Source organism: Dryobates pubescens, chromosome 1 (genome assembly GCF_014839835.1).
Source record: "Dryobates pubescens isolate bDryPub1 chromosome 1, bDryPub1.pri, whole genome shotgun sequence".
NCBI lineage: Eukaryota > Metazoa > Chordata > Aves > Piciformes > Picidae > Dryobates > Dryobates pubescens.
Window position 1 is genome coordinate 62,345,614 of NC_071612.1, and position 27,148 is coordinate 62,372,761.

The window sequence follows — 27,148 nt, forward strand, 5'->3', positions numbered from 1 at the left end:
TTGGGGAGGTAACAGTGGCAGTTTGTGCAAGCCTGGCTCACCCTTGCACCCTCCCAACACCAATGCTCTTACACATCCCATGCCACCCCTACAGGTGCTGGTGTTGGGGAGGGTCAGGTCTCCTGGCAGGGGATGGGATGGGTGGGAAGCACTTGGGGCACGTAGGAGCAATGGCAGCTTCTCACTCATCCTACTCACAGATGCTGTCAGGAGAGGAGGCAGCCAGCAGCCAGCAGCTGGCAGGAGCCTTCCCACCACACTGTGGTCATCAAGGTGGACTTGGCTCTGCCCTGATGGGTGCTTCACCTTCCCTGATGTTCTCCAGATGTTTTTGTCCTCCCCCCAACACCATGCCCACACAGCCAAGCAGCTGTGGGGATGGCTGTAGCGCTACTCATGGTATCTCTCAGAGCTCCCTGTAGGGTGGGTAATGGTTTGCCCTTTCCAGAAAGCTTTACCTGAAGGTGCATTCTACCTGGCAGGTCCTGCCTGCTGCCCCAGAACATCCAGGTTACAGAGATTTGGGCTCTGGGTGCTGCTGAGATGCCTGTGCCAGGTTCAGCCTACCACCGACAGGCTCTCAGCAATCCATGTGCCCATGGACTCTTTGCTGCTTGAGGAAGCCCTGGGTCACTTGAAAACATTCCGTGCCTGACATAAGACAGGGACCCTTTCTTGTCCTCTTCCCCAAACTCCTTCAAACTGGGTAGTCAGGTAGGAGATGCCCTGAGGCAGCTGGGGGCTGGTCTCAGGCAAACAGCAGCTGTGGACAGGCACTTTAGGGCACGAAGAAGGAAGAGGTCCACATGCATCTCATTACCCCATCCTACTGCACCCTGTGCCACACTGCTGCCTGCATTCCCCAGCCATGGGAATCACCTGTTCTGGAGCACCATGGGGTGCCCTGCTCTTGCTCAAGGAGAGTGGCCCCAGTGCCAGCTGCAGGGGCTGCAGGGGGTCCAGCACACTCTGCATCACCCTCCCACTTCATGTGCTCCTGTGAGCACCCTGCTTTGCCAGGCTGCAGGCGAGCCCTGGGACCCACCACAGCACCAGTAGCTTCCTGTGCTGGAGCAGCTTGAGGTTTCTGGGCTCTCAGGGGGTCTCCTTCTCCCACGGCCCCCAAAATACCGGCCCTGTGGGATTTTAGTAGTCAGCTTCAAATGGGAAACAAATCTCTCCCGTGGTTCAGGAAAAGACAACTGATCTCCGAGGGGACTGCATCTCCTGCCAAAAAAAGGCCTGCCTGCTGCAAAAGCCTTTGATTCCCCCGCGCCTCCGTGCTTTCTGCAGAGGGAGTCAGCAAAACTGGCTCTTACTTTTACTGAAATCTCTGAATTTAGTATATGGGGAAGGAAGGGGCGGTGGTGGGAGAACAGACTCTAAAGCACGGCTCTGTGAGAGGATGAAGTCAGTGGCATGTCCCTGCTCCAGTCCCAGCGCCACGGGCAGTGCTGGGGACAGCTCCAGAGGGCCGGTGAGCGCTGGAGGCAAAGGATGGGGATTAAAATACAGTGGTGGCTGGGTGCTGGGTGCTGCAGGCACTGTGGGCTCTGCTTTTGGCAGAACTCTTGGCTGGAGGTTGGGAGCTGTTGGCACCTGTGATACTGCTATGTGGGTAAGGGGCTTAGGTGACATCCTTGCCCAGGTGACCTCCCTGGCTCTTTTCCTCCCCACTTCGATGTTTCAGGGGCCGGTAAACTCCACCCCACCAGGCCCTCCTCCAGGCTGCTCTACCCAATGCTGCCATGGGAGCCAGCTCTGTGTCCTTCCTGCCTGTGCCAGTTCATACTGGGGAGTGCTGTGTGGTGACCAATCCCTGTGCTACTGCATGTCCCCTGGGGTCTGTGTCATTTGTGGATGTGTCCTGGGATGCCAGGTCACTGTGGGAGCTGTCACATCCTGGCTAGTTGATAAGGGCACCCTGGGCGGAGGGGCACTGGGACAGGGGGCATCGGCAAGCTCATGCTCTCGCTTGCCCATGCAGTACTGACACTGCCGCTGGGGACAGAAGCTTTACTCTTTGCTTTTCCAGGTGCTGAGGCCTCTGCCAGGGAGACACGACGTCACTCCTCCTGCCACCACACCGTGCCACCCCCTGCTACCCAATGCCTGGGGACTGGCTGTCCTCATCTTGACAGGTGGCAGCGGGTGACACGGGGTGGTGTGGGTTCCCCGGCGAGTGCCGCCACATCCCATGGCGGTCCTCTTGGCTGCTTGGCTGTGGCTGATGCACCTGGCCACTTGCCTGGCTGCTGGGCATGGCATGGCTGGCAAAAAGGAGATCAGCATGGATGGGGACCTGGTGATTGGGGGCCTCTTCCCAGTCCATGAGAAAGGAGTGGGGAGCGAAGACTGTGGCAAGATCAATGAGCACCGAGGCATCCAGCGCCTGGAAGCCATGCTCTTTGCCCTGGATGAGATCAACAAGGACAGGAGCATCCTGCCAGGGGTGAAGCTGGGCGCCCACATCCTCGACACCTGCTCCAAGGACACCTACGCCCTCGAGCAGTCCCTTGACTTTGTCCGCGCCTCCCTCACCAAGGTGGACGGCTCCGAGCACATCTGCCCCGACGGCTCCTATGCTGTCCACGACGATGTGCCCATGGCCATCACTGGCGTCATTGGGGGCTCCTACAGCGACGTTTCCATCCAGGTACCCCCAGGCCAGAGGGGCTTGGATGGGGCTTGAGGGGTTGACAGAAACAACACAGCATGATAGAAGCCCAGTAGCAGTGTGATGTCTCTGCCTGTACAGCACAGGGATGCACTCCTGTCCCTCATGGTGATCCTTTGCCCCTTTCTGCAAAGGGGATGGCATGCCAGCCTGGCACCTGAGACAGTCATCCCTCCTCTGCTGTGGCAGGGGACTGCAGCCCTGATGCTGGCTGTGGGGAGCCCCCACCCACCACGAGCCAGTGGATTCCTCCCGCATGGGGTTGGAGGGATCATTCCCAGAATCTTGGCAGCCAGTGCAGCTCCTCAGCCCAGGACACTCAGTGCTCAGGTCCATGCTGTCCTCGGTGCCACCATGCTGCCGAATCCCTTGCCACTGCTAGATGGGCTGAATGGTGCAAACTGCCTTCCAGCAGCCATGGTACTGGTCCTTGGCATGCCATCTTCTGGCATGGGTCTGGAGAAGGACACTGGCCCCCTCCTGCCTGACAGGCACTGCTCTTCTGGACAACGGGTGACAAGATGCCACCAGCTGCCTGGATGGCCACAGTTGTGCCATGACTGTCCCAGTCCCTCCTGGCCAGCATAGCAGGGGCTGCTGTGGTGCCCTGGCTCCCAGTGGCTGGCTGTCCCCAGGAGCTGCCACAGGGTGAGAGAAGGGGTTGGCTCGCCTCCAGCCTCATGGGTCCTGTCTGCCGTGGGCTGGGTGGGCAGTGGGGCTCAGGGTCACATCCCAACATGACAGTGACACTCCTGATGTCAGAATCATGATGGGGATTCTGTAGTGGCAATGTGTAGACACTGCTCCTGGCAGGCAGAGGTACCCAGTCAGAGCAAGAGCCACCATGGCCTCCAAACCCAAGCCCAGGAGGTGCAGCCAGCCATGAGGGGCACCCATCTCCAAGGGGCTCATCCATAGGGCTGCCTGATCTGGGCAGGGTGGGCACAGAGGCCACTGCCCTTATATCCACAATAATCCCATGGGAACTGGCACCTCAAGCCTTGGACCCAGCAATCACCCTGTGTTGGCTGCAGCTCAGTCCTTCAAAGAGCCAGGGGCTGGCTTCAGCAGAAGAGCATCTCCTGAGGGTGCAGAAGCCGCAGGGGCTGCCCATGGGCCACAAGCTCGCTAAGATTTAACGAGTCCCTGGGACATGTCAAACCCTGTCTGCAGGTCCCCAGCGTCCCTGCATCCCCCCGGCCGTGGGGTGGAGGGAGCCGGGGCTGGACGATGGAGGGCTGGGTGATGAAGACAGCAGCCCAGTCCAGCCCACATGGGTTCTTGTCCCTCCCCTTACTGGAGGACTTGGTGTGTCACCACGGCAGGGGGTACTGACCCGACCACAGCCAGGCAGGTGGTGACACAGGCAGCCTGTGTGCCAGCCAGGGACCACGAGTAGTGCTGGGGTGGCACAGTGGGCTGGCAACTCCCTCTGTGTGGCAAGGCCATGTCATGCCATTGCTGCTCTAGAGCAGCTTGCCATTAGGGGACTTCACGGTCGGGAACATTTGCCCACGCTAATGAAGCTGCAGCTCTCGGCTGGGGCACAGCGAGGTGCGGGCAGGCTTTCCAACCCTGCTGGCATGGCTGAGCCTCTGCCTGGCTACCTCGGGGCCTGGGCTTAGCAGCCTCATTAGTGAGGTTTTTCTCCCCTTTGAAGATAACAAGGGCTTCTGCCAACGAGTGGAAGATGCTGGTCCTGCTGGGGTGCCACTGTAGGATGCTCAGGTGCTGATCCCCAGGCCTAGCTCTGCAGCTTCCCACATCTTGGGGGGGCTCTCTGCCCCAGCTCCCAGAGTCATTTTCCCCTATGCTATGGGGCTGACTGGCACCCTGGCTTTCTCCTTACCCTAGAGCATCTCCCACATGCCACTTTTGCCATGAATCCATTTAATCCTTCCCCAGCCAGAGGTGAGCACAAGAAATACTAACATAAAGAAATGAGCACATCTGTGGGCTCAGGCAACCCTGGGATTGTGCTATGCATCCATCTGTCCACTAACCAGGACCCTCCAGGTGGATGGGGCCTTGCTCATCATCCCCATGGTCCATGCCATGCTCGGTGCTGGGCAGGGGTCCTCTGGTGGGAGTGTCTCTTCAGGCAACTCACTTCTCCTCCATGCAGGTGGCCAACTTGCTGCGGCTCTTCCAGATCCCCCAGATCAGCTATGCCTCCACCAGCGCCAAGCTCAGTGACAAGTCCCGCTACGACTACTTTGCCCGTACTGTCCCACCAGACTTCTACCAGGCCAAAGCCATGGCAGAGATCCTTCGTTTTTTCAACTGGACCTATGTCTCCACCGTGGCCTCGGAGGGTGACTATGGAGAGACAGGGATCGAAGCCTTTGAGCAAGAAGCCCGCATGCGCAACATCTGCATCGCCACCTCGGAGAAGGTCGGGCGCTCCATGAACAAGAAGACCTACGACGGCGTGGTCCGGGCTCTGCTGCAGAAGCCCAATGCCAGAGTGGTTGTGCTGTTCACCCGCAGCGAAGATGCCCGGGAGCTGCTGACAGCTGCGCAGAGAGCAAACGTGTCCTTCATGTGGGTGGCTAGTGACGGGTGGGGAGCCCTTGAAAGCGTGGTGGCTGGGAGCGAAGCAGTGGCAGAGGGAGCCATCACCATTGAGCTGGCAGCCTACCCCATCAAGGAGTTTGCTGCCTACTTCCTTAACCTCCACCCCTACAATAACAGCCGAAATCCCTGGTTTCGGGAGTTTTGGGAGCAGAAGTTCAAGTGCAGCTTCCACACACAGGACTGTAGCTGGTACTCCCTCAAGACAGGCAAGTTTGAGCCAGAGTCCAAGATAACGTTTGTGGTCAATGCAGTCTATGCCATGGCTCACTCCCTCCACAACATGCACCGGGTGCTGTGCCCCAATGCCACCAAGCTCTGCGATGCCATGAAGCCTGTCAATGGCAAGAGGTTATACAAGGACTTTATACTCAATGTTAATTTTGATGGTAAGTCCAAATGAGGCTTGGCTGCCCAACTGGAAAGGGAGGAGTGGAGGGGCAGTGAAGAGGAAGGAGACACAAATTTGACCCAAGACCCTCTGATTTCTCCAACCTGCCTGCACCCAGGAGCTTCTTAGCTGTGGGCTGTGGCTATCCCAGAATGCCAACAGCAAACCACCACCCTTTGGAGGCAATAAAGGCTGCCTGTGTGGAGCTGGTGACCAGCTTCATCCTGCTGAAGCTGGGTGGGGCTAGCCCCACAAGGGACCATCTGAGAACATGGATCCTTGAAAACTTCACCTGCAAGCATTGTGTTTTATTCACATTTCAGGGATTAAATTGGTGGGATGCCCTTCATCAGGGACCCACATAATTTGGGGTGAATTAGTAGCACGTCACCTGTGATTTGGGCTGAGCCCAGCTACCCGGGTGTCACTGAGAGCCATGGAGGCTACAAAATCCTTGGCTTTGCCGCTACAGAGCTGGCTGGGGCTGCCAAGCTCTTAGGCACTTGGGGAAGCAGTTCTCCAGCTTTGCTTTCCTGCTCCTGACATGGTATGAGAGTGTGGGTGGGGGCCAGTGCCCACCAAAGCCGTTCTACCATTCCCCTTCTTGGATGGATGGGGGAGAGGGAAAATATAACAAGAGACCTGTGGGTCAAGCTTGAGGCAGTTTAATACAGCAAAAGCAAAGGCTGTGTGTTGGAAGCAAGAGCAATCAAAAATATTCTCTGCTTCCCACTAGCAATGTTTGGCCACTTCCTGGGAAGCAAGGCTCCAATACATGTAGCAGTTACTCAGGAGGACAAATGCTATCAACTAAGGCCCCCCCCCCCCCCCAACTTCCTTCTTTCCCTGAGCTTTTGTATCTGAGCTGACACCATATAGTATGGAACACCCTTGTGGCCAGTTTGGGTCAGATGGCCCAGCCCTGTCCCCTTCCAAGATCTTGTCCACCGCTCAGCCTACTGCTTGGGGTGGGGGATGTTGGAAAAGCACAGCCTTGGTGCTGTGTGAGCACTGCTCAGCAGTAGTTGTAGATAACAGCAGTGTGTTAGCAATACTCTTTTGTAGCTACCACTATAAAACACGGCACTGCAAAAGATGCTGTGGGGAGAGCTAACTCCATCTCAGCCAAACTCAATACAGAGAGTGAAGGCAAGGTCCAGGCTGGACATTTGCCTGTGACCGTAGTGAAATGTGACCCTTTGAAGGAGCCCTGCCTCCACTCCAGTAGCAAGCAGTCTCACGCTCTATGGCAGTGACAATCTCCCCTTCTCCTCCCTCCAGCTCCATTCAGGCCAGCAGACACCAAGAGCGTTGTCCGGTTTGACCCGTACGGCGATGGCATTGGGCGCTACAACATCTTCAACTATCACCACGTGGACGGGCGGTATCGGTATCAGAAGGTGGGCTACTGGGCTGAGGGGCTCACCCTCAACACCAGCCTCATCCCATGGGCCGAGGCCTCCATCCCCGTGTCCCAGTGCAGCGACCCCTGCAAGAAGAATGAGATAAAGAGCATGCAGCCTGGAGACATATGCTGCTGGATCTGCATCCCCTGCCAGCCCTACGAGTACTTGCTGGATGAGTTCACCTGCATGGACTGTGGTCTCGGTTACTGGCCCAACGAGACCCTGAATGGCTGCTATGAGTTGCCTCAAGAGTACATCCGCTGGAAAGATGTCTGGGCCATCGGTCCTGTCACTATCTCTTGCCTGGGTTTTATCTCTACCCTCTTTGTTTTTGGAGTCTTTGTGAAGAATAATGACACCCCCATCGTGAAGGCCTCTGGCCGGGAGCTCTGCTACATTCTCCTGACTGGAGTCCTCATGTGCTACAGCATGACCTTCATCTTCATTGCCAAGCCCTCCACCGGCGTGTGCACGCTTCGGCGCCTGGGGCTGGGCACCTCCTTTGCTGTCTGCTATTCAGCCCTCTTGACCAAGACGAATCGCATCGCCAGGATCTTCAGCGGGGTGAAGGAAGGGGTCCAGCGCCCCCGGTTCATAAGCCCCACATCGCAGGTGGTCATCTGCATGGCCCTCATCTCGTGCCAGCTGATCATCGTCATCATCTGGCTGCTAGTGGAGATCCCTGGCACAGGCAAGGAGACCGAGCCAGACAAGAGGTACATTGTCACTCTCAAGTGCAACAATCGTGACTCCAACATGCTCATTTCGCTCACCTACAATGTCCTTTTGATTGTCCTCTGCACGGTCTATGCCTTCAAGACACGAAAATGCCCTGAAAACTTCAATGAGGCCAAGTTCATTGGGTTTACCATGTACACAACCTGCATCATCTGGCTGGCCTTCCTGCCCATCTTCTATGTGACCTCCAGTGACTACCGAGTAAGAGCCTGAGTTTTGGGGTGGGGATGGGGGCTCTAATACAACCTAGAGAACTTAGTGCTGGTGATTTGTCCCCCGAGGAGATTGTGGCTAGGAGATGTGAGTGCCTGTGGAAGGGTCTCTGGCCACGGACCTGGTGATGGTCAGCTCTGCACTGGGGCATTCAGGACCAGGTGAAGGATGGCTGAAGGGCTGTGGCTGAGGGGCTGATAAATCCTGGGGAGAAGATCCCTTCTTTTGACAGACTATTTGCTAGGGTGAGGATGGGAAATAGCCCTGAGACTTCCAAAGACTCCCTGACCTGACCACAGAGGATTGATTGGCATCCTTCAACCTTGCAATGCAAAGGCATGAGACAGCCCCTGGATGATCCAGACAGTTCCCCATGAGGGCATGAATGCCAACCCCGGGGCCAGAATGGTCCCTGGGAAGCCCAGCAGTGCCAGGGACTGGGGAGCATGGGTTACCTGCAACAGCATTCAATTCCTCTGGCAAAGGTGCCCAGGTATGTTCTTGCTGGGCCTAAAGGACTCGGTAAGGGTGACTGCTCTCAAGGGCTTTCAGTGAGGACCTGCATCCCCTGATGGGAGTGGATACTGAGGTGAGGGGTACTGGGCTCTGGCTTCAGGCACTACCCCAAAGTAGCATGTTGGCTAGGCTGAGGCTGCTGCTTAGAGTGTACCTGCTTTTCAGGGGCAACATGTCCTTACTAGGGCAGTAACCATTCTCTGCACCATTCTCTGCTCATGGATCTCCAGCAGATCCACCTCAGCAGAGGGACCTGGTGTGGGGTGAAATATCCCTATAGGGTGCAGGCAGCAGACTCTGCCTGGTGGGGCTGGCTGGTGCTACAGTAAGGGCTTCATCCTGCCCCGCTTGGGACAGAGGGACACATGATACCCACTCCTGTCTTCAGGTCCAGACAACCACCATGTGCATCTCAGTGAGCCTCAGCGGCACCGTGGTCCTTGGCTGTCTCTTCACCCCTAAGCTCCACATCATACTTTTCCAGCCACAGAAGAATGTGGCCAGCCACCGCGTGGGCACCGCTCGGTTCAGCGTAGCAGCTGCCAGCTCCAGCCAATCCCATGGTGAGTATGGTAGAGCTGGGGAAGGACTGGGGGGCAGCAACCCATTTCTGGTAGGGGGGCAGAAACACCCCAGCATGGGCACCTGAAGGAACACGGGGTGCAGAGTACAACACGAGGGGAATAGAAGATGCTGAGTGAGGACATTCCTGTTCTCTGTTCCTCATCTCCCATGGCTGCAAACCTCAAGGATGTAGCACAGCCTGCCTGGGTGGGTACTGCTTCCAGTGTCCCCTCGTTGCCCTGAGGGCACAAGGCTGCCCCAAGCACTCTCCATGCCAACCTTGGGGGGATATTCAGCTGCCCCAGGTGCCCATAACCATCTTAGGGGCACATAGGTGCCCCTTGCACCCTCCGCTCCAGCCCTGGGGATTGGAGCCCCCTGGGCACCCATCGCCTGTGGCAGTGGGATACCCTGGGAGGGATGCTGCTGCTGCCAGACTCCACCCTGGTCCTGACTGCTGTCTTCCTGGCCAGGCTCGGCCTCACAGTTTGTGCCCACGGTGTGCAATGGCCGCGAGGTGGTGGACTCGACGACGTCATCTTTGTGAAGCACAGGGTGGCCAGGCCGTGGTGCTGCTGCTCCTGCCCCGCGCCCCTCCCCGAGGAGAGCAGCGCCTGCACCATGGCCTGCTCAGGTGCCGGAGGCGGCCAGGAAGCTCAGCCCCTGCCCCAGCACAAGCTACGCATCCCATGTGTTGGGTCACAGCATGAGTCACCCATCCCTTGCACTGAGCCACGTTACACGTTCCCTGTGATATACATCCCCTGCCTCTTACCTGCACTGAGCCATGGTGTATGTCCCTTGCACTGAGCTGTGGTGTACTTTGCACATTCCCAGCACTGAGCTGTAGTGCGTGTCCCCATTCCCTGCACCACTCTGTGGTGCAAGCCCCTCCACCTTGTCTCTTGCACCGAGCCTTGGTACAGGTCCTGGTCCCTTCTCCTCTGCACCAAGTCGTGGTGCACATCTTCACGACCCTTGCAGAGAGCTGTGGTGCACAACTTGACCCCCCTCTCACCAAGCCACGCTGCAGCTCATCCTTTGCTTGCACCAGCCACAGCACAACTCCTGCTCCACACCAAGCCCTGTGCTGGCACGTCACCCTCACCCCTGCTGCACTGCCCCTCCCTTCCCCAGTGCGGGGCCTTTCTTGTCACCCCTTTGTGCCACGCCATGCCCGGCCTCACCCTTCTCCCTGTGCTTTGCAGAGTTTCACTTTTCCCCTTCCCGTTTTTGGCCCCAGGAAAGCTGTCAAGTGCTGCTGGGCTGGCCCCATGTCCCCTCCCTCCCCCTTTGCTGTGCATAGTGCTTCTCACCCCTTTGGAGGAGAAGAGGCAGGGGCAGACACCAAAGCCCCCTGCGCCCTGGGCTCCTGCAGAGCCAAGTGGTCCGGTGGGGCTGAGGGCAGGTATTTGAGCCCAACCAAGTTTTTAAGAGTAGATTCATTTCTGTGAACAAGAGTGTGATTTTTTTTTTCCTTTTGTAATTTATGTAAATAAAGTGGTTTGGTTTTGTTTTGCTTTGTTTTTAAAAAAAAAACAAATTTCCAGAGCTCAGGCCTGGCCAAACCTCAGGGAAAGGGGCAGACCCTCGCAGAGGGCAGAGCTACATCATGACATGGGAGCCAGCAGTGTCAGGGGTTCACACAACACCCTCTGCTCACCCTGCTGGCCTCAGGAGGGTGGGTGCATGGAGGACAGGGGGAGCAGCTCGAGGCGCAGGGGTTTAGTGACTGGCTCCAGCAGCTCCAGAGCTAGGGCACTGGGAGCTGTCAGGGTCTTCGGGGCTAGGGGGCGCCGCTCTCCGCTTCAGGGGGATGATGCAGATGCTGTTTTTGGCTTCTTTGATTCTCCACCACCGGCCAAGCCTACAGATCAGAGAGAAGGGGAGGTCATCCTCTACGGAGCTGTGAAGGAGTGGGGTGGAGGCTGCATCCCCAGGCAGCTGGGGAAGGGGGAGGGTACCGGTGTTCCTGCCCAAGGCCGGCTACCAGGAAGTCACCCGCTGACGAGAACTTGAGGCTGTTGACAAAACCCACCTGGAGGAGATAGGACAGGGATGAGGAGCTTTCAAAGCATGCTCCTGTTGCCCAGGGAAAGGTGGCCACACTAAGCCAGCCCTTCAGCCCAGGTCCAGCAACCCCAACTTTCCCCATCCATACCAAGGGGATGTCCCATAGTGGCTCCAGCTTCCGAAATCCCTCACTGCACTTCCAGAGTTTCACGCTGGCACTGTGGGAGCCTGGGGCAAAGAGGAGACTGCCATGCACCCCAACCTGAGGAAGAGAGCAGGATGGCACCCTCCTGCACCTCCAACCCCCTGCATCAAAGTGGGTAGTACACACCTGTAGCCAGGAGGTCACTGCTGCGCAGGGCAGCCACGGCTGAGATCCAGTATGGCTGCTGCAGGTCCTGGGTGCCCTGCATGCCATGTGCTTGCCGAGCTAAAGCCAGTGGCTTCTTCTTCGTCAGCCCCCACAAGGCTATAGACCTTCCAGGGAGAGGAGGGGTGAGAAGGCTGAGAGGGACACCATCTGCCCACTCTGAGCACAGTCCTGGCCCTGTGCTTACCCATCATCAGCACCTGACACCATGTGCTCCTCATTGATGAGCTGGATACAGTCAATGGAACCCCTGTGATGAGAAGGGGCAACCACCATCAGCTATGAGCAAGCTTTGTGCTCTTCTTTAGGAGACAAGTGCTCTCTGAACCATCAGCATCCCCAGGGTGCAGGCAGACTTTCAATGATGCTTAGTATCCACATACCACTGCCTGCCTTGGACCTGCCTGCCTGCAGCCCCCTCTCCCACCCCAGACCTACTGGTGCCCAGAAAACACGAGCTGTGACTCCTCGGGGATCTTCCAGAGCCGCACAGAGCCATCCCTTCCCCCTGATGTCACGCAGCACTCCCGGCTCAGGCTATCCAGCCCCGTAATGACATCCTGGTGCCCAAACCTGGAAGAGAAAACGGCAAAGAGCTGTGGCAAGTACAGGCCTCCCTCTGCCGCCTTGCCTCTGCCAGGGCTGCCGGTCCATGCCGTGGCAGGGTCTGTGGGGCATCCCCCCACCCTAGGTCTTACAGGGTCTCCACATATGCGTTCTCTGCCACGTTCCAGACCTTGACGGAGCGGTCATGGGAAGCACTATACAGCTGGTGTGTGCCCTTCCGGAAGGACAAACCCTGTGGACAAAGGGACATGCCACAGCACTGAGGGATGCCAGAAGGATGCAGCTGCCCTGCCCCACAGGCATCACAGCTGTCTCCCTCTGACTCACCGAGACGGCGTCACGGTGTCCAGTGAAGATGTGCAGACGCTTGCAGGTAGCTGCATCCCAGATCATGATCAACTTGTTCCTGTCTCCTGTGGCCTAGAAGTCAGTAGGAGATGCCCAAGACCTGCCTCTTGGGGACCACAGCCTGCCTCAGCATCCACTCCCACCCCATGTTCTTCGGGAGTCCCAGGAACCTCCAATGGGGGTAGGGGCTGCTTTAACTCAGTACAATACATCAGGGCACGAGACATAGCTCCTCTATGAAGAGACACACTCCCCATGGCCACCTCTCTGCCCCACACAGCAGTGCCAGCCCCCTCTTCCCGTACCAGGTACTTGCCATCTGATGAAATGGCCATGCAGAGGATGTGAGATGCATGCCCCATATGCCGCTCCTCAGTGCCCTTCTTCGCTCCAGGGACCACACACAGCCTCTTCCCACTTTCCACCTCCCCTGTGGAAAAGGCACCATTGTCACCCCCTGGGAACCTCTCAGCACTCCAGATAATGCCAATGAGCCTCCAACAGAGGCTGAAACAATACCGGCAACCAAGCCACATCTGTGGGCAGCCCATAGTCCTGCTGCTTCAGGGTCCCCATAGGGTTCAGGGTGGGGGAATAGTGAGGCATGGGCCTAAGGGAACACTTGCATTTGATGAGGGAGCCATCCTTGGAAGCAGAAAAGATGAACCTATCATCAGGAGAGATGACCAGGCAGGTGACAGGCAGCTGGTGCCCCCGCAGCACACGAATGCTGGCCGGATCTGGAGGCTGAACCTGCAGGGAGAGTGAGATGTGAGCTGGGCTGCCCTGGCCTCTCCCCCAGGCATGGCAATGTCTGAGGAGCTCGGTCCCCTCCCTTCTCCAGAGCACCGGCCGCTGCTGCCCCGGGCAGGAGAAGGGCCCTGGACCTGTAACTGGTGACCGGCGTGGCAACGTGGGGTGCCGGTCGTGGCTGTGCCCGAGCGTCCCCTAGAGCCGCTGCTTACGGTCTGTCATTCCCCAGCACCGGGCACTTACATCTTTAGCGACCAGGCGCTGTAGCCGCCCCCTCTGCTCGAGCTGCGGGAGAAATGCGAGGCTAAGCGGAGGCGGCCTCGGCCCCACGGGGTGGGAACAGAGCCCACTGCCGCCACCGGGACCGAGGGTCGCGCCCGCCCCAATATTTACCACGTCCTCCTTCAGCCGGTCACCGATGAGATCCGTCGGCAGAGCCTCTTCCTCCTCCTCCTCCGCTACCCGCTCCTCTTCTGCGGCGGACACAGTGCATGTGAACTTGGCTCAGCGCGCGGGGTCGCCATGCCGGGGCACCGGCACTGGGGCCAGGCGGGACTCACCGTGCTGGCGCAGCTCCTCCAGGTACAGCTTGGCCAGACGCAGCTTCTTTTCCTGCGGCGTTTCCTCCACCTCCTCCTCCGCTGCCTCCCGCCGTCGCCGCCGCCCCAACGACGGACTGCGGGGACACACGTGAGCGCCGGCACACACACCGACACCGACACCTCCTCTCGGGCGCAACCCTTACCTCTCCGGCTCCGAGTCGCTGGACACCTCCTCATCGATGGGTCGGCCGGCAGCCGCATGCGGCCTTGCCTCGGTGCCCGGGACCTGCGGAATGAACCGGGATGATCAACGGGACGGGTCGGGTTGCCGGGGCAGCCCCTCCCTGTGGCTCGAGCCTCACCGCCGCTCGCGGGCGCCGCCGTGCCGCTCCGCGCGGGGCCTTGCCCCTCCTGCCGCCCGCCGCCGCCATGCTGCTGCCGCACGTGGTGCCCGCCCGGTGCCGCCCCGCCGGCAGCTTGCGAGCAGGCCCCGCCTCTGCGGTCCCGGCACCGCCTTCCTGCCTCGGGCCCGCCCCCTAGCGGCTTCCCGCGCTGTCACTCGGGCGGGGCCGCCGCCGCTCACGGCGCGCCAGTCCGTCGGCGCTGGCGTCGCTCTATACCCGCCTTCCGCACTGTGTCTTGTCGCTTATCGGAGGGGTTCTCTACAGCGTGTCTGCCCCCGCCACGAGTGTTCCGAGGGTGCCGGGAATGGGGCCCTCGCAGGGGAGCCCTTCTGACGCTTCCCCCATCAGAGACCGGCCGTTCACTGCCGGGGACTCGAACCTTCTAGCCACCCACCGGGACACCGCCCGGTTGGCAGAATCCCATGGCCGTGCGAGGGGGCGCCGGGGCCCGGCCCGGAAAGGAGGCGGTGTGGGGCAGAGGTGTCAGTGTGTAGAATCAGAAAGCAGGTCGGGAGGTAGCAGCGGGTACATGTGCAACCCCGGACCCCGCTCATGCGCTCAACCGGTGGGGGAAAAGGCAGAAGGCCTCCGGCCGCCAGGGGGCGCGGTTCGGGCTCAGAGGTGTGGAGGAGCAGAAGTGAGCGATCGAGGGCGGAAGTGGTGGAGGCGGCGGGGACGGTGGCTCGGTACGCGCGGGACGGGGCCCGGGAGCGTGGGGAGGAGGATCAATGATGGGTCAATTAAAGGGTCAGTGATGATGGGATCAGCCATGCGCTAGTGATGGGTCAAGGATGGCATCAGCTCGGTGGTAGGTCAGTGGCGGGTCAATGAGGGGTAAGGTCTGGGTTAGTGACGGCGTCAGTGGTGGGGTCAGTGCTGGGTCGGTCATAAGTCAGTGGTGTTTGGGAGGTGCAGAAGTGGAGTGGGGCAGCGATCAGCTGGGTGGTGCCATTCGGGTCTGTATGCCAAGCGCGGGTGCGCTGTGGCTTGGGGTGCTTGTCAGGTGCAGGCGCGGTGTGTGCCCTGTGTGAGGGTGCAGCCTGACTTGGGGTGGGGGCCGTGGGAGGGCCTGGCCATACGTGTCATTCCCGCTGGGGAAGCAGAACCAGGCGCTGCGGTTGGCCGTGAGCCTGGGCTGCTTCCTGCTGCACTGTTGCGCAGGCAGAGGCCGCGGGAGCCAGCCGCAGCAGACAGGGTGAGTGTGAGCAGGGCGAGTACGGGCAGCGTGAGTGCGAGCAGAGTGGGCCACAGGCAGGGCGATGGTGAGCAGGGTGAGCAGTTCTGTGTCCCTGGGCAGGGGCTGGAGAGTGGCAGGCATGGGGGAAACCTGGACACCAGGGTGGGCAAAGTTTGGCAGCACACTGCAGGCAGAAGCAGGCAGGAGGACAGGTGCTGGGGCTGCTTACCCTCAGGGCCCTTTTGAGTGCAGGAGCGGGCTAGCAGGGTCTTGGTGTGGGCTTGCTGGGAAGACAAGAAAGAAAAAGTGTCTCACACCTAGGGGTGCTAGAGGGGCCTTACAGTGCTGCATGGCCTCCAAAGTGGGGAGCGTGGGCTGGGCTGGGAGTTGAGAGTCATGAAGATGGGCAGGGGGAGAAGGGTTGTGGTTTTGGGGGGCATTCTGAGGGAACAGGGGGCAGGACCAGGCCCTACACCTTCCAGAGCAGGAAGCATGGCAGTTTGCTCAACCCTAGTCTGTCAGCCAGCACAGCAGTTCCTCCTGCCCTCTGCCTGTGGCTTCTTTGCAAAGGGAACAGCTGCTGGGCCAGGAGAGGGGTCCCTGCTTGTTCAGATTGTGGCTGGGGACCCTGGGTGTGGTATGGCTAGGGTCTGCTCAACTCCTTGCTGCTGAAGCCCTCTCTTAGAGGCCAGGGATGTGCATGTGATGAGCTGGCTGGTCTCAGGTGGATGCCCAAGTGGCAGAAGCTGGTGGCAGGGCTGGGGAGAGAGCAAGGCCAGCCCTATGCCTCTTGCCCCTCTGCTGGCTCAGTGGTGCCAGACCTGCCCACAGGTCTTACAGCATGGGTGCCTGGAGCCAGGACCATGCACTGCTTCCCTTCTGTGGCACTGTCATTTGGCCTTGGACGTGCCACTAACCTCTGCAAACCTATCTGACTGTTCTGCTGGGGAGCTGCACCTACACTGGGGCTGGTACCAGGCTGGGAGGGGATACGTGAGGTCTGTTCCCTTCTGTCTCTAAGCTGTGGCCTGCTTGGTCTTCTGTCAGTGAGAAGAATGGGCTCTGTGTCAGAGGAGCTCAGCCTGGTCCCCCTGCACCAGAGGCCGGAGCTGCTGGAGGCCTGTGCCGATCTGCTGGGCGAGGAGTGGGGAAAGAGCCGAGCGTCACGGCTGCACACGCTCCAGCGCTCCTCAGACGCCTTCCCTGCCTGCCTGCTGCTGCTGCGGAGCCAGGGCCCTTCTGAGGCCCCCACTGCCCGGGAGGGTCCCTACCAGCTCGTGGGCCACGTCCGGCTCTCCCGTGTGGCTGGCCGGCCCCGTGACCTCTTTTTGGAGAGTGTGGTGGTTCCCCGGGCGCTGCGGGGCCGGGGCTATGGGCGGCAGCTGATGGAGGCCACCGAGCGGTGGGCTCGGGCTCGGGGCTTTGTCTGCCTGCACCTCACCACCCACGACAAGCAGCACTTCTATGCCCACCTGGGTTATTCCCTGGGTGAGCCAGTGCAGAGTGTAGCCTTCCTTAGCCCTGCCATATCCACTGAGGTGCTGCGGCTCTTCTCCACCCCTCCCAGCACTGCCACCACCACCAGGCAAAGGGTGCCCACTGCCCCACTGCCTCCCCTCCTACTGCCTGCTGCCCCACCACCACCTCCCCTCCTACCCCCAGCTGCCCCCCCACCACCCCCCCCAACGACTGTGGTGTGGGCAAGGGGAGTTCTGGCTGAGAGCAGCAGACAGAGCCTCCTGGAGACCCCCCACCGCGATGCCAAAGGGCTGCCCATCTTCTGGATGAAGAAGAACATCCAAGGGTCTAGTGCCACAAGCCAGTGATTAAAAGCAGTGCAGGCAGGGGCTGCCTGCCCCAGTGCTGCCTGACTGCCTGGCATTCTTAGGGGCTGGCACCAGCTCTCCCAGCCTCCATGGTTTGCCCTGGCCCCATTGCCAGGGTGGGTGGTCCCCGCCCTACCCAGCCCTCCATTTGCCCAACCAGGTCCTTAAGACCACCAGCTGCTATAGCAGGGAGTTGTGCCAACTCCAGGCTCTAGAGGTAGGACTGGTCTCAGGAGCACTGCCCAGTCCCACCAGTGTCTTCTCCACCCATGGGTCTCACTGTAGGTAGGGCAGCTGGGGCTGATGGCATGCTGTGTCCACCAGTGTGACTGCCACAGTCCACTGAGCAGCCTGAAGAAACTTAGACACGTGATGTCTGGGTGGCACTGGGGGCATAGGCCTGTGCCAGTGTAGGTTGCAGGGTTCCTGCAACTGCACTGCCACAGGGGTAGCCAGCAGCGAGGGCTGGAACTATGGGAAGATCAGGGAGAGCGTTAGGCACGCACCAGGGGATTAGCACTGTCCTTGCTGTGTCACCCTTCCCCCAAGCCTGTCCTCTGCCTAATCCCCTTACCCTGGGCAGCTGACCAGCACTGGACAGGGTCACCCAGCCCACTCCAGCCCTGCCTGGGCTGGGGGTGGACAGAGCTGCCCCTTTGCTCCACACCTTTTGGGGGGCTCAGTCCTTCAGCAGGGCACCCAGCCAGGCTAGGGCTTGATACAAAATGGGGAAGAGGGAACCATGGTGCCCAGGCTACAAGCAGGGCTAGGACCCAGCATGGAAACTGAGGTTGGTGGCTTGTAGTGACAAACTAGGGCCATGCCATGGCTATGGTGATACAGGCAGGGGCTCTGGGTACCAACAGCAGAAGTGCCCATTAGTGGCATTGAGGCGGGAGGTGTCTGAAACCTCCAAGTTTGCTGAGTCCCATGGGATTTGGAGTGGGCAGAATGTGCCTGTGGGGCAGCCTGGCCCACCACATGCCCAGGTGGCAGTGCCAGCACAGCCGGAGTGCACGCTGCACACTGATGCCTCATTCCCCACTACTCTACCTGCAGGGTGCTGGCCCCGTGAGCAGCTGGTGACACAGGATGGTGCTGGTGCTGTGGGCCTGCCTGGTGTTGGGCATGGCCCGAGGGGAGAGCCCAGCACCAGAGCCTCTGATGGGCGACCAGCCATTTGCAGTGGTGTGGAACATCCCCACCGGCCGCTGCCAGCGCCGCTTTGGTGTGAGGCTGCCCCTCGGCGACTATGGCATTGTGGAGAACCAGGATGGCCGCTTTACTGGCCAGAACATCACCATCTTCTACAAGAACAAGTTTGGGCTGTACCCCTACCTGTCACGGCAGGGCACTCCCTACCACGGGGGCATCCCGCAGCGTGTCCGCCTTGGTGCTCACCTCACCAGGGCGGCTGGGGACATCCGCCGCCTCCTGCGCCCTGCTTTCCATGGCCTGGCCGTGGTGGACTGGGAAGAGTGGAGGCCCCTCTGGGCCCAAAACTGGGGGGCCAAGCGAATCTATCGGGCAGCCTCAGAGCAGTGGGTGCGGGACTGGCACGGCTTGCTGCCGGCACGGCAGCGGCTCCGGCTGGCCCGGTGGCAGTTTGAGCAGGCGGCGCAGGTGCTGATGGAGGAGACGCTTCTGCTGGGACGGACCCTGCGGCCAGGGGGACTCTGGGGGTTCTACCGCTTCCCCAACTGCCTCAACGGCAACTGGCTCAAAGAGGCCAACTACACTGGGCAGTGCCAGCCAGCAGAAGTGGAGCGGAACAACCAACTGGGCTGGCTCTGGGCTGCCTCAGCTGCCCTCTACCCCAGCATCTACCTGCCGCCGATGCTGCCACCTGCCCTGCGCCGCCGCTACGTGCACCACCGGCTGCGCGAGGCGCTGCGCGTAGCTGCCTTTGGGACCGGCGGCCTGCTGCCCGTGGTTGCGTACTCGCGGCTCTCCTTCCGCCGCTCACCCAGGTTCCTGGAGCTGGTAAGAACCGCGGGGCCGGGGCTGGCAGCAGACGTGTCAGGGGTCCTGCCTCACCCTGTCCCTCAGCCGGGTCACATCTCGCTCTCCCTGGCAGGCTGACCTGGTGCACACCATCGGGGAGAGTGCAGCGCTGGGTGCAGCTGGACTTGTGCTCTGGGGAGACATGTCCTACTCACGCTCAGCGGTCAGTATGGCCCCTTGGTGCTGTGGGCATGGGATGTATGGGACAGGCACATCCCCTGTGCCCGCTGGGGAGAAGTGGCTGAGGGGGCTGCAGTGCTGGGGAGAGTTCTCACCGGTGCTTCCCTCTCCAGGAGAGCTGTGCCAACCTGCACCACTACCTTGTGTCCACCCTGGGTCCCTATGTGGCCAACGTGACAGCAGCAGCCCAGGAGTGCAGCTACAGACAGTGCCACGGGCACGGACGCTGCGTGCGCCGGCAGCCCCAAGACCTGGGCAGCCTCTTGCACCTCGGCTCTGGTGCCAGTCTACTCACCTCGTTCCGCTGCCACTGCTTCCGCGGCTGGACTGGCAAGGGCTGTACCCAGCAAGTCCAGCTTGGCCCTGATACCTCCTGCCTCGTGCCCACCCACAGTCATGGCCTTTGTGGTCACAATGAACCCTCTGACACTTGTCTGCCACAGGGCATGTGGAGCTGGTGATCAGGGCTGGGGACCACCATGGCCCCTCACCCTGGCAGTGCTACAGCCCAGTGCTTTCTGTGGGCTCATTAACTTCAATAAAGCCTCCTGGCACAGCTGGCATGGTCTTTGTGAGCAAAGCTGAGGAGGGCTTTCCATGGTGCCCCCAGTCAGCACAATTACCATTGCTGCCAAGAGGCAGCAGAGCCCCCAGTTTGGCTCTGCTGCAGTCTCATGGTATGCTAGCAGCCCCTTTCCCCTCGGAAGTGGGCACAGGGCACCATCACAGGCTGCTCTCCTTTTGCCGTGCTGGCACCATGCTGCCAGCAACCCTGACCATGCAAACAGGCCCCCTCTGCTCACAGCTATTTTTATCCCCCTCAAACTGTATTTCTCACTGTCCTATTTTAAGCAGTGCAGTTGGTGCATCAGGAACCCAGTGCCCAGCTCCCAGGGGCCCCACACCGCCTCACTGCCCACTCACGCTGCCCGGGCACAGAGAGCCATGCCCAGGGAGGCTGGAGAAGGTAGGCTAGGGAGCGGGCTGGGGGCTGGCAGGGACCCTGGCACCCCAGGGGGGAGTGGGTGGCATGCGACTATGATGTTGGGATGGAAGCAGTGGCCAAACATTGCCCTCCTCCACAGGGACCGTAGGCACAGATGCCCGCCTGGGGAAGAAGGGGGTCCTGGAGGGCTGTAGGCAGAGGGCAGCAGGTTTTGGGCAGCTGGCTGGCACAACCCCCCCCTGCACCAAACCTGCATGACCTGCTGTGCCCTGCAGCAGCAGGGGCTGCGGATGCAGGGGTGAGGGAGATGCATCCTGTTCAGCCCCCAGCCAAAGGCAGGGCTGTAGGGACAGCCTGGGGGTACCCTGGGCACCAGCTGAAGTACCCCAGCCTTTGCACCTGCCAACCCCACCAGAGGCACACAATGCCCTGATACCAGCAGAGTGGTGTCATGCTATCCTGCGACACACCACTGACCCTGCAAGGGAAGGGGAGAATGCACAGTGCCACTCTGCCCTGCTCTGCCATGGTCACAGCCCCTGGGCCATGCCTGCTGCAGAAAAATGCACAAACACCCAGAAAAAAATGCTTTCCCTCTACCCCAGTGTGGGCATGGTCACTGCCCAAGTCACTGCTGGAGCCATACCTGCCTCCAAAAAACATCCCCCTCCCACGGGAGGCGAGTCCACCTGGGCAGTGGACACAGCACACACCTTACGTCTCTGTCCATGCACCCCTAAGCAGCACACAGGCACAGTACCCATGGGGTGAGCCAAGCCGTGCTGCAGGCTAGGAGCTGGCATTGCCCTGCCCCTGCCTGCTGGCTCCCAGCTGGCCCAGAGGCGCACCAGCCGGCCCTGTAATGCCCAGGCTGCTGGGCTGGGGGGATGTGAGGCACATTCCTGTCTCCGGCGCAGACCAGATTCCAGCCCCACTAACGAGGCGCTGGGATTGTGGCCACCAGATGCCCGCTAACTGCCCTGATGACAGCGCTGGGGAGGGGACAGCCAGCACTTATTCACCTGCAACTGCAGCCTTGTGCCAAGGCAACACTGGCACTGGCTGCCGGCCCAAACATAGCACCAGGCTTGTGTCAAAGTGGGGGTCACCTCTGGGATGGGGTCTAATACCCACAGGGGTGCCTGGGGCAGGGTCCACACTCACCCTCTGCCTCCACTCTTGGCAGACAGCATGGGAAGGGCTGAGGGCACCATGCCAGCAGAGCCTGGGGACCCCGATGGCAGCGACCCGGGAGCCATTAGCCTGCGCCCGGTGGAGTCCATCAGTGACCTGCACTGGGCCTTGGCTGGGCACAAGGGTGCAGAAGGTGAGAACAGGGTGTGGGGGGCCCATGCTAGCCCTGGACATGCCATGGGCCAGGCTCTGACCTCTTCTTTCCCCTGCCCACAGGCAATGGCCCAGCTGCCTCCAGCAGCCTGCATCGGCCTCCATCTCGCCCCATGCCCCCCAGCCCCTCGGTGTTCCTGCCCACCCTGCGCCCCGTCCCTGCTGCCAGCCCCTGCCCCTGCCTGGGCCCCAGCCACCCCCTGCTCCTGGCCCTGCTGGGGCTCCTGGCCCTGACAAGCCTCATCCTGGCCACGCTGGCTGTCTACCTGAGTGGTATGTGGCACTGGGCAGAGGAGGGAGGGCTGGGGTCTGGGGGAGGACCAGGCTGCCCATCCCCAGCATATCTCTGTCCTGTCCCTGCAGTCCTACAGAGCCAGTCGGTGAGGGCACTGGCCCAGTGGCTGGAGAGCCAGGAAGACGCCGTGCACCAGCTGCGGGCAGCCAGCAGGCAGCTCTGGGCTCGCATCAATGCCAGCACTGAGCCCGGTGGGCACCGCTGAGCTGTTCCCAGCCCCGCCACAGGGCCACCATGGGAAGGGACACTGAAGGGCAGGAGTGGGGGAGCAGTCAGCCCTACCACCCCCTCATCCCGCTCAGACCTGGCAGCATCGCCCCACAGGGTGCAGGTGGTGGCAATCCTGGCATCCACCCCAGGCTACAAGAGAAAGGGACAGAGCTACAAGGATGGGCACCTACCCCAGTGACAACCCTGCCACAAGGCAGAAGGCACCCTCCAATTAGCCTTTTAATCAAAGTCTTAGAAAATCACCACCACAGATACATTCCCAGGGTGGCAGGCACTCCCAGCTGGCATGGCCCCATGCCCACCTGGGCAGCAGCCCCCTGAGGCTGCACAGGCAGCACTGGGACTCACCTGCTGTGCCACCCTCCCTTAATTTCCCCACAAGACAACGATTTCATATAAAGCATTTGGCTGAAAAAGGGCTCAGCGCAGGCAGCTGGCAGGGCAGGCAGCACCTGCCACCCCGCACCACTCTGCCACTACCCCTGAGTGCCAGGCTGGCTGCAGAGGCAGGGGTTGTGCACAGTGTGGTAGGGTGGAGAGCTGGAAGAGCACTCCTGCTACAGGCACAGGCACCAGGGCCAGATGCCCCACAGCCCTGTATGGCTCTGCCCTCCCACCCAGCCCTTCAGGATGTGCCAGGCCACTCTGGTGTCCCTCCAGGGCTGCGAAGAGGGTACACAAGCCCTGCCTCTGAAGGGGTTGCAGGAGCCCTGCGAGACCCCGCTCCCTCCACGCCACCCAGGTGCAGAGCAGGCACACAGCAGCATGCCACCACCTGCTCCCCTGCTCTTCTTTTATCCTTCTTTTTTTGGTTAAAAAAATAAAAGAGGGGGCAGCCCCTGGTGGGGCAGCTCCAGGCATTAAATACTCTGCTGTACATGAATAAAAGCCCGAGGGCTGGGGGCACCTGCCCCTCACAGTGCTGGGTCTGCAGTCCAGGTGGGCTGGGGGCTCCGTCTCCCTCTGCCCGTCACAGCACGTCTGCCCGCTTGTCCCGCACCCGGCTCCGGGCTTTTGTGCGGGCTTTGAAGGCAGCCGAGTTGTAGAGGTGCTGGGAGAGAACAGATGGGTTAGCAGGTCCCATCTTCTCACCTCCCCAACACACTCAGGCTGCAGCCCACACCAGCATGGGAGGGGGCTGCAGGCATGAACCTGGGAGGGGCCACTCACCTTCTCAAAGCGGGAGACCTTGCTGGTTTTCACAGTGGCTGCGTCCAGCACCAAGGGTGGTCCAAGGCCGAAGATCTCCCGTAGCAGGTCATTGTTCTGGGGAAGCAGGGGCACGTTAGCACCTGCCAGCACTGGCCCAGCACCTCCAAGCACAGCTGCCTGGCCCTTACCTGGAGGTGATGGCAGATGCCAGCACCCAGCACCTCTTTAAAGGCCTGGTAAGTCCGCTGACGTGCCCAGCTGTCCAGGTATATGCACTCCAGGCCAAATCGGACGGTCTCCTCCTGGTACTCCCCGTTCTGAGTGGGAGAGGGGCATCAGCCATAACCCAAGCACCCATCCCGTGAGTCCCCCAGCATGCAGCACATGGGAATCGCTGAGCAGTGGCTGCACAGCCAGGGGCTCAGCCAGGTAGCGCGCTGCCAGGCTCCAGTACCTCAATGAAGCGCAGGATGTCCCGGAAGATGGAGTGCTGCTTCCGTCGGTCTGTCTTGGCTCGGTACTTGTTGCTCTCAGTAGCCAGGATCTTGAGCTGGGCACACAGGAACTCTGTATCTTGGTAGTACGAGTCTTCCTGATAAATAAGCAGGGTGATTTGGAGGGGACACAGCTCCAGGCACTGCCCACCACCACCACCACGACAGGGCTGCAGGATCACTGGGTCCAGCTCCTCTGCCTGGGCACCTGCTGGTGATGCCTGCCTGGAGCACCCCAATGCTGTCAGTGCCAACTCAGCCGGGGCACAGACAGGATGCTAGTGCCAGTAGGTCTCTGCTGCCTGCCCACCTGCCTCCTGCCACTGCAGCACCCCAGCATACCTCCAAGTCTTGGGCCAGCTCAAAGATCAGCGCAATGGTTTCCCCAGCCAGGATGCGCAGCGTGACACTGCTGCTGGACAGCAGTGGGGACAGTTTCAGCCAGCAACTGAGACAGGAAAGCAGGAAGGCAGTCAGAGGGGCTGGGCACCACCAGGGGCTCCCTCCTCCACAGCCATCAGCTTCACACCAGCCCCTGCACCCCACAATACCCCACTCACTTGTCCAAAATACTCTTGATGTGGGAGGGGGGGCAAATGGTGAGGAGCAGGGACCATGACTGGAGTGCACTGCAGTGCAGAGGGCCATGCTGAGTGGTTGCTGAGGCCTCTTCGCCCATGCTGGGGGGGCTGAAGATGCCCTCCAAGCAGGACAGGCATAAGATCAGGTCCTAGAGGGGAAAACCCACCTGTCAGACAACAGCTGCTAGGAAGACACCACAATGAAGCCACACACTGGAAGTGAAGGGGATCCATTCTGCCCAGGGGCACCAGGAGCTCCTTGGGGCAGAAGAGCCTCCTTCACCCAGGACATCCCAGCTCTGCAAGGTGGACTTCCCTCCCAGTTCAGCCCCATGCTGCCCAGAGAAGGGGTCTGAGCTGTCACTTGTGTCTTGGCACCATGGGCTGAGGGCAGGTGGTATGACAGCCCCCTGGGTGCCCTACAACAAGGGCATGAACAACATCCAGGCACAGTTACCTCGAGGTCAGCAGCAGCAATGTAGCAACACATGCCCAGAGCCATGGCACACTGGTGAGAGATGTAGGGAAAAGGCAGTCAGGAGGCAGTGATGGGCCAGATCTAGTGTCCAACCAGGTGGAAGCAGGGCTGGAGTGCCCCTGCTTCACCCCACTGCTCCCCATGGCACCCAATCCTGTCACACTGCCATGACTGCAGGAGCCCCAAAAGGCACTGCCTGGGCTCTCCCCACTGCTGAGGTACCCCTGCGTGCAGGAGAAAATGGGCCAGGCCTTACACTCTGCCGGGCACCAGGGCTGGCTGTGCTGTCTGTCAGGACACTGATGAGTAGGGGCTTCAGGCTGTGAAACAACTCTTCCCCCTCCGGGCCGGAACCCACCTGGAGGCAGAGGAGGGTGAGGACGGTGCCTGCCAGTGCCTGTTCCTCCCCTTTACCTGTGAGCAGCACAAGACATCCCACTCAGACACTGATCACCAGCCCCACCACCCCCAGCCCCGGTGCCTGCCCGCACCCACACCTTTCTTGAGACACTTCTCGAGGGAGTCGGTGAGCATGAGGCGACGCTCCAGCAGGAACTCGGAGAGGATTCTGGAGGAGAAGGCCAGGCGCAGGCTCTGCAGTGCCGCCTGCCGCATCCTGGTGCTACGGGAGACCGCGGGAGGTTATGGGGTGGGTTGGCCCGGGACCGGGCATGTCCCTGCCCCTTGCCCACAGAGGATGCCAGCTGCTCCACACCTCTTGTCCAGGAGGTTGTCCATGTGCTCCTTCAGCCTGTCCTCTGCCTCCTCCTCCTGGCCTTGCTCAGTCGCCGCCTCACTCCCTGCCGAGGCGGCACCCACGTCAGGGAGGTGCTTGGGTGCAAAGGCAGGAGGCCCACGGGTGGGGGACACGGCAGCAGCATTGCTACCCACCGAGGGGCACAAAGAGGGTTGCCCTGGGGCTCACCTGCGCCCTCATCGGCGGGGCTGGTCCCCTCACTGGCGCTGCTGCAGTGGCTCAGCACCTCGCTGCCAGCCTCCTCCTCGCTGGCGGGAGAGCGAGCTCGGGCGCTGCCGAGGCCACCTGCAGGGGGAATTGGAGACAGACGCCTGTCACCCAGGGCCTGACCGCACCGCGGAAGCCACAGAGGCAGACGCCTGAGACACGTGTGGGTCGTGGGACCTGTGCGGCTCACGGGGCCTCTGTGGACCCCTATGCTCCGCTGCCGGGACGGGAGGGGAGGGGAGGGCAGGGCAGGCCAGGCCAGGCCAGGGCATGGCAGGCCAGGGCAGGCCAGGCCAGGGCAGATCAGGCCAAGGCGGCTCGACCCGACTCGACGGCTCACACGACCCCGCCGCCCCCACATCCCGCTCCGCCGCCTTCCCGCCCTGCACCGCGCCCAGGACCCCACTCACGGCGCGCGGCTCGGCGGGAGCGCGGCATGGCCAGCGCGCGCGGACCCCACGCCCCTCCTCCCCAGGCGTGAGGCCCCGCCTCTGGCCCTGCCCACCGTGCCGCCCCGCCGCGTGGCCCCCTGGGATCGCCCGCCAGCATGTAGGGGAGCTCCCCGCGCGGGGGCGCCCCTCACAGAGCCGGGCGCTTGCTTGTGGCCCTGCCCCTGGCCGTGGCCCTGCCCCTGGCCGCAGGGCCGTGGCCGTGGCCCTGCCCCTGGCCGCGGCCCGCACTTTCGCCCTGTACCTGCCTCTCTGCCCGTATCCTCTGCCGCTTCCTGTATCCCTGGCCCTGCCCTGTCTGTGTCTTTGTCCCTCCACGCATCTCATTAGGAAACTCTCTAACTGTGGTCCCAATTAGCCTTTATAATATGAAATTGTATGAACTGGTTGAAGGGAAGTAGTCAGGGAGTTGTGGTCAATGGGACAGAGTCTGGTTGGAGGCCTGTATCTAGTGGAGTCTCTCAGGGGTCAGTACTGGGACCAGTGCTGTTGAACATATTCATCAACGACCTGGATGAGGGCACCGAGGGCACTGTCAGCAAGTTTGCTGGTGGCACCAAACTGGGTGGAGTGGCTGATGCACAGGAGGTTGTGCTGCCATTCAGCAGGACTTGGACAGGCTGAGAGCTGGGCAGGGAGAAATTGAATGAAGTTCAACAGGGACAAGTGTAGAGTCTTGCACCTGGGAAAGAGCAACCCCATGGACCATGATAGGTTTGGGACTGACCTGCTAGAGAGCAGTGAAGGGGAAAAGGACCTGGGGGTCTTAGTGGATGAAAGGTTGACCATGAGCCAGCAACATGCTCTTGTGGCCAAGAAGGCCAAAGGTATCCTGGGTTGTATTAGAAGAGGTGTGGTCAGTAGGTTGAGAGAGGTTCTCTTCCCTCTCTACTCTGCCCTGGTGAGGCCACATCTGGAATGTTGTGTCCAGTGCCGTGCCCCTCAGTT

The 27,148-nt window shown here is 60.7% G+C and overlaps 5 protein-coding genes across 7 annotated transcripts; 3 read left to right on the forward strand and 2 right to left on the reverse strand.

The window, feature by feature from the left end:
• The first annotated feature begins 1,991 nt into the window (after positions 1–1,991).
• GRM2 (glutamate metabotropic receptor 2) lies at positions 1,992–10,599 on the forward strand. Of its 2 annotated transcripts, none has more exons than XM_054167023.1 (5): positions 1,992–2,656; positions 4,803–5,640; positions 6,924–7,987; positions 9,000–9,078; positions 9,553–10,599. In XM_054167023.1, the coding sequence occupies exons 1-5, from the start codon at positions 2,198–2,200 to the stop codon at positions 9,624–9,626; spliced, it is 2,514 nt and encodes an 837-aa protein (XP_054022998.1). In that variant the 5' UTR covers positions 1,992–2,197; the 3' UTR covers positions 9,627–10,599. The 2 variants fall into 2 exon arrangements, with proteins under 2 accessions (XP_054022998.1, XP_009905949.1); XM_009907647.2 differs by having other exon boundaries at positions 1,994–2,656; positions 8,904–9,078; positions 9,553–10,596.
• Positions 10,600–10,612: 13 nt separating this feature from the next.
• RRP9 (ribosomal RNA processing 9, U3 small nucleolar RNA binding protein) lies at positions 10,613–14,153 on the reverse strand. The gene is made up of 15 exons (XM_054167035.1): positions 14,035–14,153; positions 13,876–13,958; positions 13,691–13,806; positions 13,524–13,603; positions 13,374–13,415; positions 13,004–13,130; positions 12,683–12,807; positions 12,357–12,449; positions 12,161–12,261; positions 11,901–12,035; positions 11,650–11,712; positions 11,424–11,569; positions 11,241–11,320; positions 11,044–11,117; positions 10,613–10,946 (listed from the first exon to the last, which is right to left on the reverse strand). Exons 1-15 carry the CDS (start codon positions 14,101–14,103, stop codon positions 10,805–10,807), a joined length of 1,476 nt encoding a protein of 491 aa, XP_054023010.1. The 5' UTR covers positions 14,104–14,153; the 3' UTR covers positions 10,613–10,804.
• Positions 14,154–14,579: 426 nt separating this feature from the next.
• Positions 14,580–18,071, forward strand: NAA80 (N-alpha-acetyltransferase 80, NatH catalytic subunit). Its single transcript, XM_054170155.1, has 2 exons — positions 14,580–14,762; positions 16,301–18,071. Exons 1-2 carry the CDS (start codon positions 14,606–14,608, stop codon positions 17,077–17,079), a joined length of 936 nt encoding a protein of 311 aa, XP_054026130.1. The 5' UTR covers positions 14,580–14,605; the 3' UTR covers positions 17,080–18,071.
• A 67-nt stretch (positions 18,072–18,138) lies between these two features.
• HYAL3 (hyaluronidase 3) lies at positions 18,139–19,939 on the forward strand. 2 transcript variants are annotated; one of them, XM_009907673.2, is made up of 3 exons: positions 18,139–19,062; positions 19,157–19,246; positions 19,377–19,939. In XM_009907673.2, exons 1-3 carry the CDS (start codon positions 18,172–18,174, stop codon positions 19,722–19,724), a joined length of 1,329 nt encoding a protein of 442 aa, XP_009905975.2. In that variant the 5' UTR covers positions 18,139–18,171; the 3' UTR covers positions 19,725–19,939. The 2 variants fall into 2 exon arrangements, with proteins under 2 accessions (XP_009905975.2, XP_054026217.1); XM_054170242.1 differs by having other exon boundaries at positions 19,157–19,673.
• Positions 19,940–22,454: 2,515 nt separating this feature from the next.
• IFRD2 (interferon related developmental regulator 2) lies at positions 22,455–26,243 on the reverse strand. Its single transcript, XM_054167061.1, has 12 exons — positions 26,162–26,243; positions 25,713–25,829; positions 25,503–25,587; positions 25,285–25,409; positions 25,044–25,201; positions 24,767–24,817; positions 24,289–24,458; positions 24,071–24,176; positions 23,689–23,826; positions 23,423–23,551; positions 23,253–23,348; positions 22,455–23,133 (listed from the first exon to the last, which is right to left on the reverse strand). The coding sequence occupies exons 1-12, from the start codon at positions 26,187–26,189 to the stop codon at positions 23,053–23,055; spliced, it is 1,284 nt and encodes a 427-aa protein (XP_054023036.1). The 5' UTR covers positions 26,190–26,243; the 3' UTR covers positions 22,455–23,052.
• Positions 26,244–27,148: the final 905 nt, after the last annotated feature.

Bases quoted from the DNA above. Each gene is read 5' to 3' on its own strand.
- GRM2 (XM_009907647.2), top strand. From the start codon at position 2,198: ATGGCGGTCCTCTTGGCTGCTTGGCTGTGGCTGATGCACCTGGCCACT. The intron at 2,657-4,802 runs GTACCCCCAGGC...TCCTCCATGCAG, and splicing joins ACAGCGACGTTTCCATCCAG to GTGGCCAACTTGCTGCGGCT. The intron at 5,641-6,923 runs GTAAGTCCAAAT...TCCTCCCTCCAG, and splicing joins ACTCAATGTTAATTTTGATG to CTCCATTCAGGCCAGCAGAC.
- RRP9 (XM_054167035.1), bottom strand. From the start codon at position 14,103: ATGGCGGCGGCGGGCGGCAGGAGGGGCAAGGCCCCGCGCGGAGCGGCA. The intron at 13,807-13,875 runs GTAAGGGTTGCG...GTGTCCCCGCAG, and splicing joins AGCGACTCGGAGCCGGAGAG to TCCGTCGTTGGGGCGGCGGC. The intron at 12,808-13,003 runs GCAAGTGTTCCC...CCTTTTCCACAG, and splicing joins GGATGGCTCCCTCATCAAAT to GGGAGGTGGAAAGTGGGAAG.
- NAA80 (XM_054170155.1), top strand. From the start codon at position 14,606: ATGTGCAACCCCGGACCCCGCTCATGCGCTCAACCGGTGGGGGAAAAG. The intron at 14,763-16,300 runs GTACGCGCGGGA...GTCTTCTGTCAG, and splicing joins GCGGCGGGGACGGTGGCTCG to TGAGAAGAATGGGCTCTGTG.
- HYAL3 (XM_054170242.1), top strand. From the start codon at position 18,172: ATGGTGCTGGTGCTGTGGGCCTGCCTGGTGTTGGGCATGGCCCGAGGG. The intron at 19,063-19,156 runs GTAAGAACCGCG...TCTCCCTGGCAG, and splicing joins CACCCAGGTTCCTGGAGCTG to GCTGACCTGGTGCACACCAT.
- IFRD2 (XM_054167061.1), bottom strand. From the start codon at position 26,189: ATGCCGCGCTCCCGCCGAGCCGCGCGCC. The intron at 25,830-26,161 runs GTGAGTGGGGTC...TTCCCCCTGCAG, and splicing joins CTCCCGCCGAGCCGCGCGCC to GTGGCCTCGGCAGCGCCCGA. The intron at 25,588-25,712 runs GTGAGCCCCAGG...CCGCCTCGGCAG, and splicing joins CCCCGCCGATGAGGGCGCAG to GGAGTGAGGCGGCGACTGAG.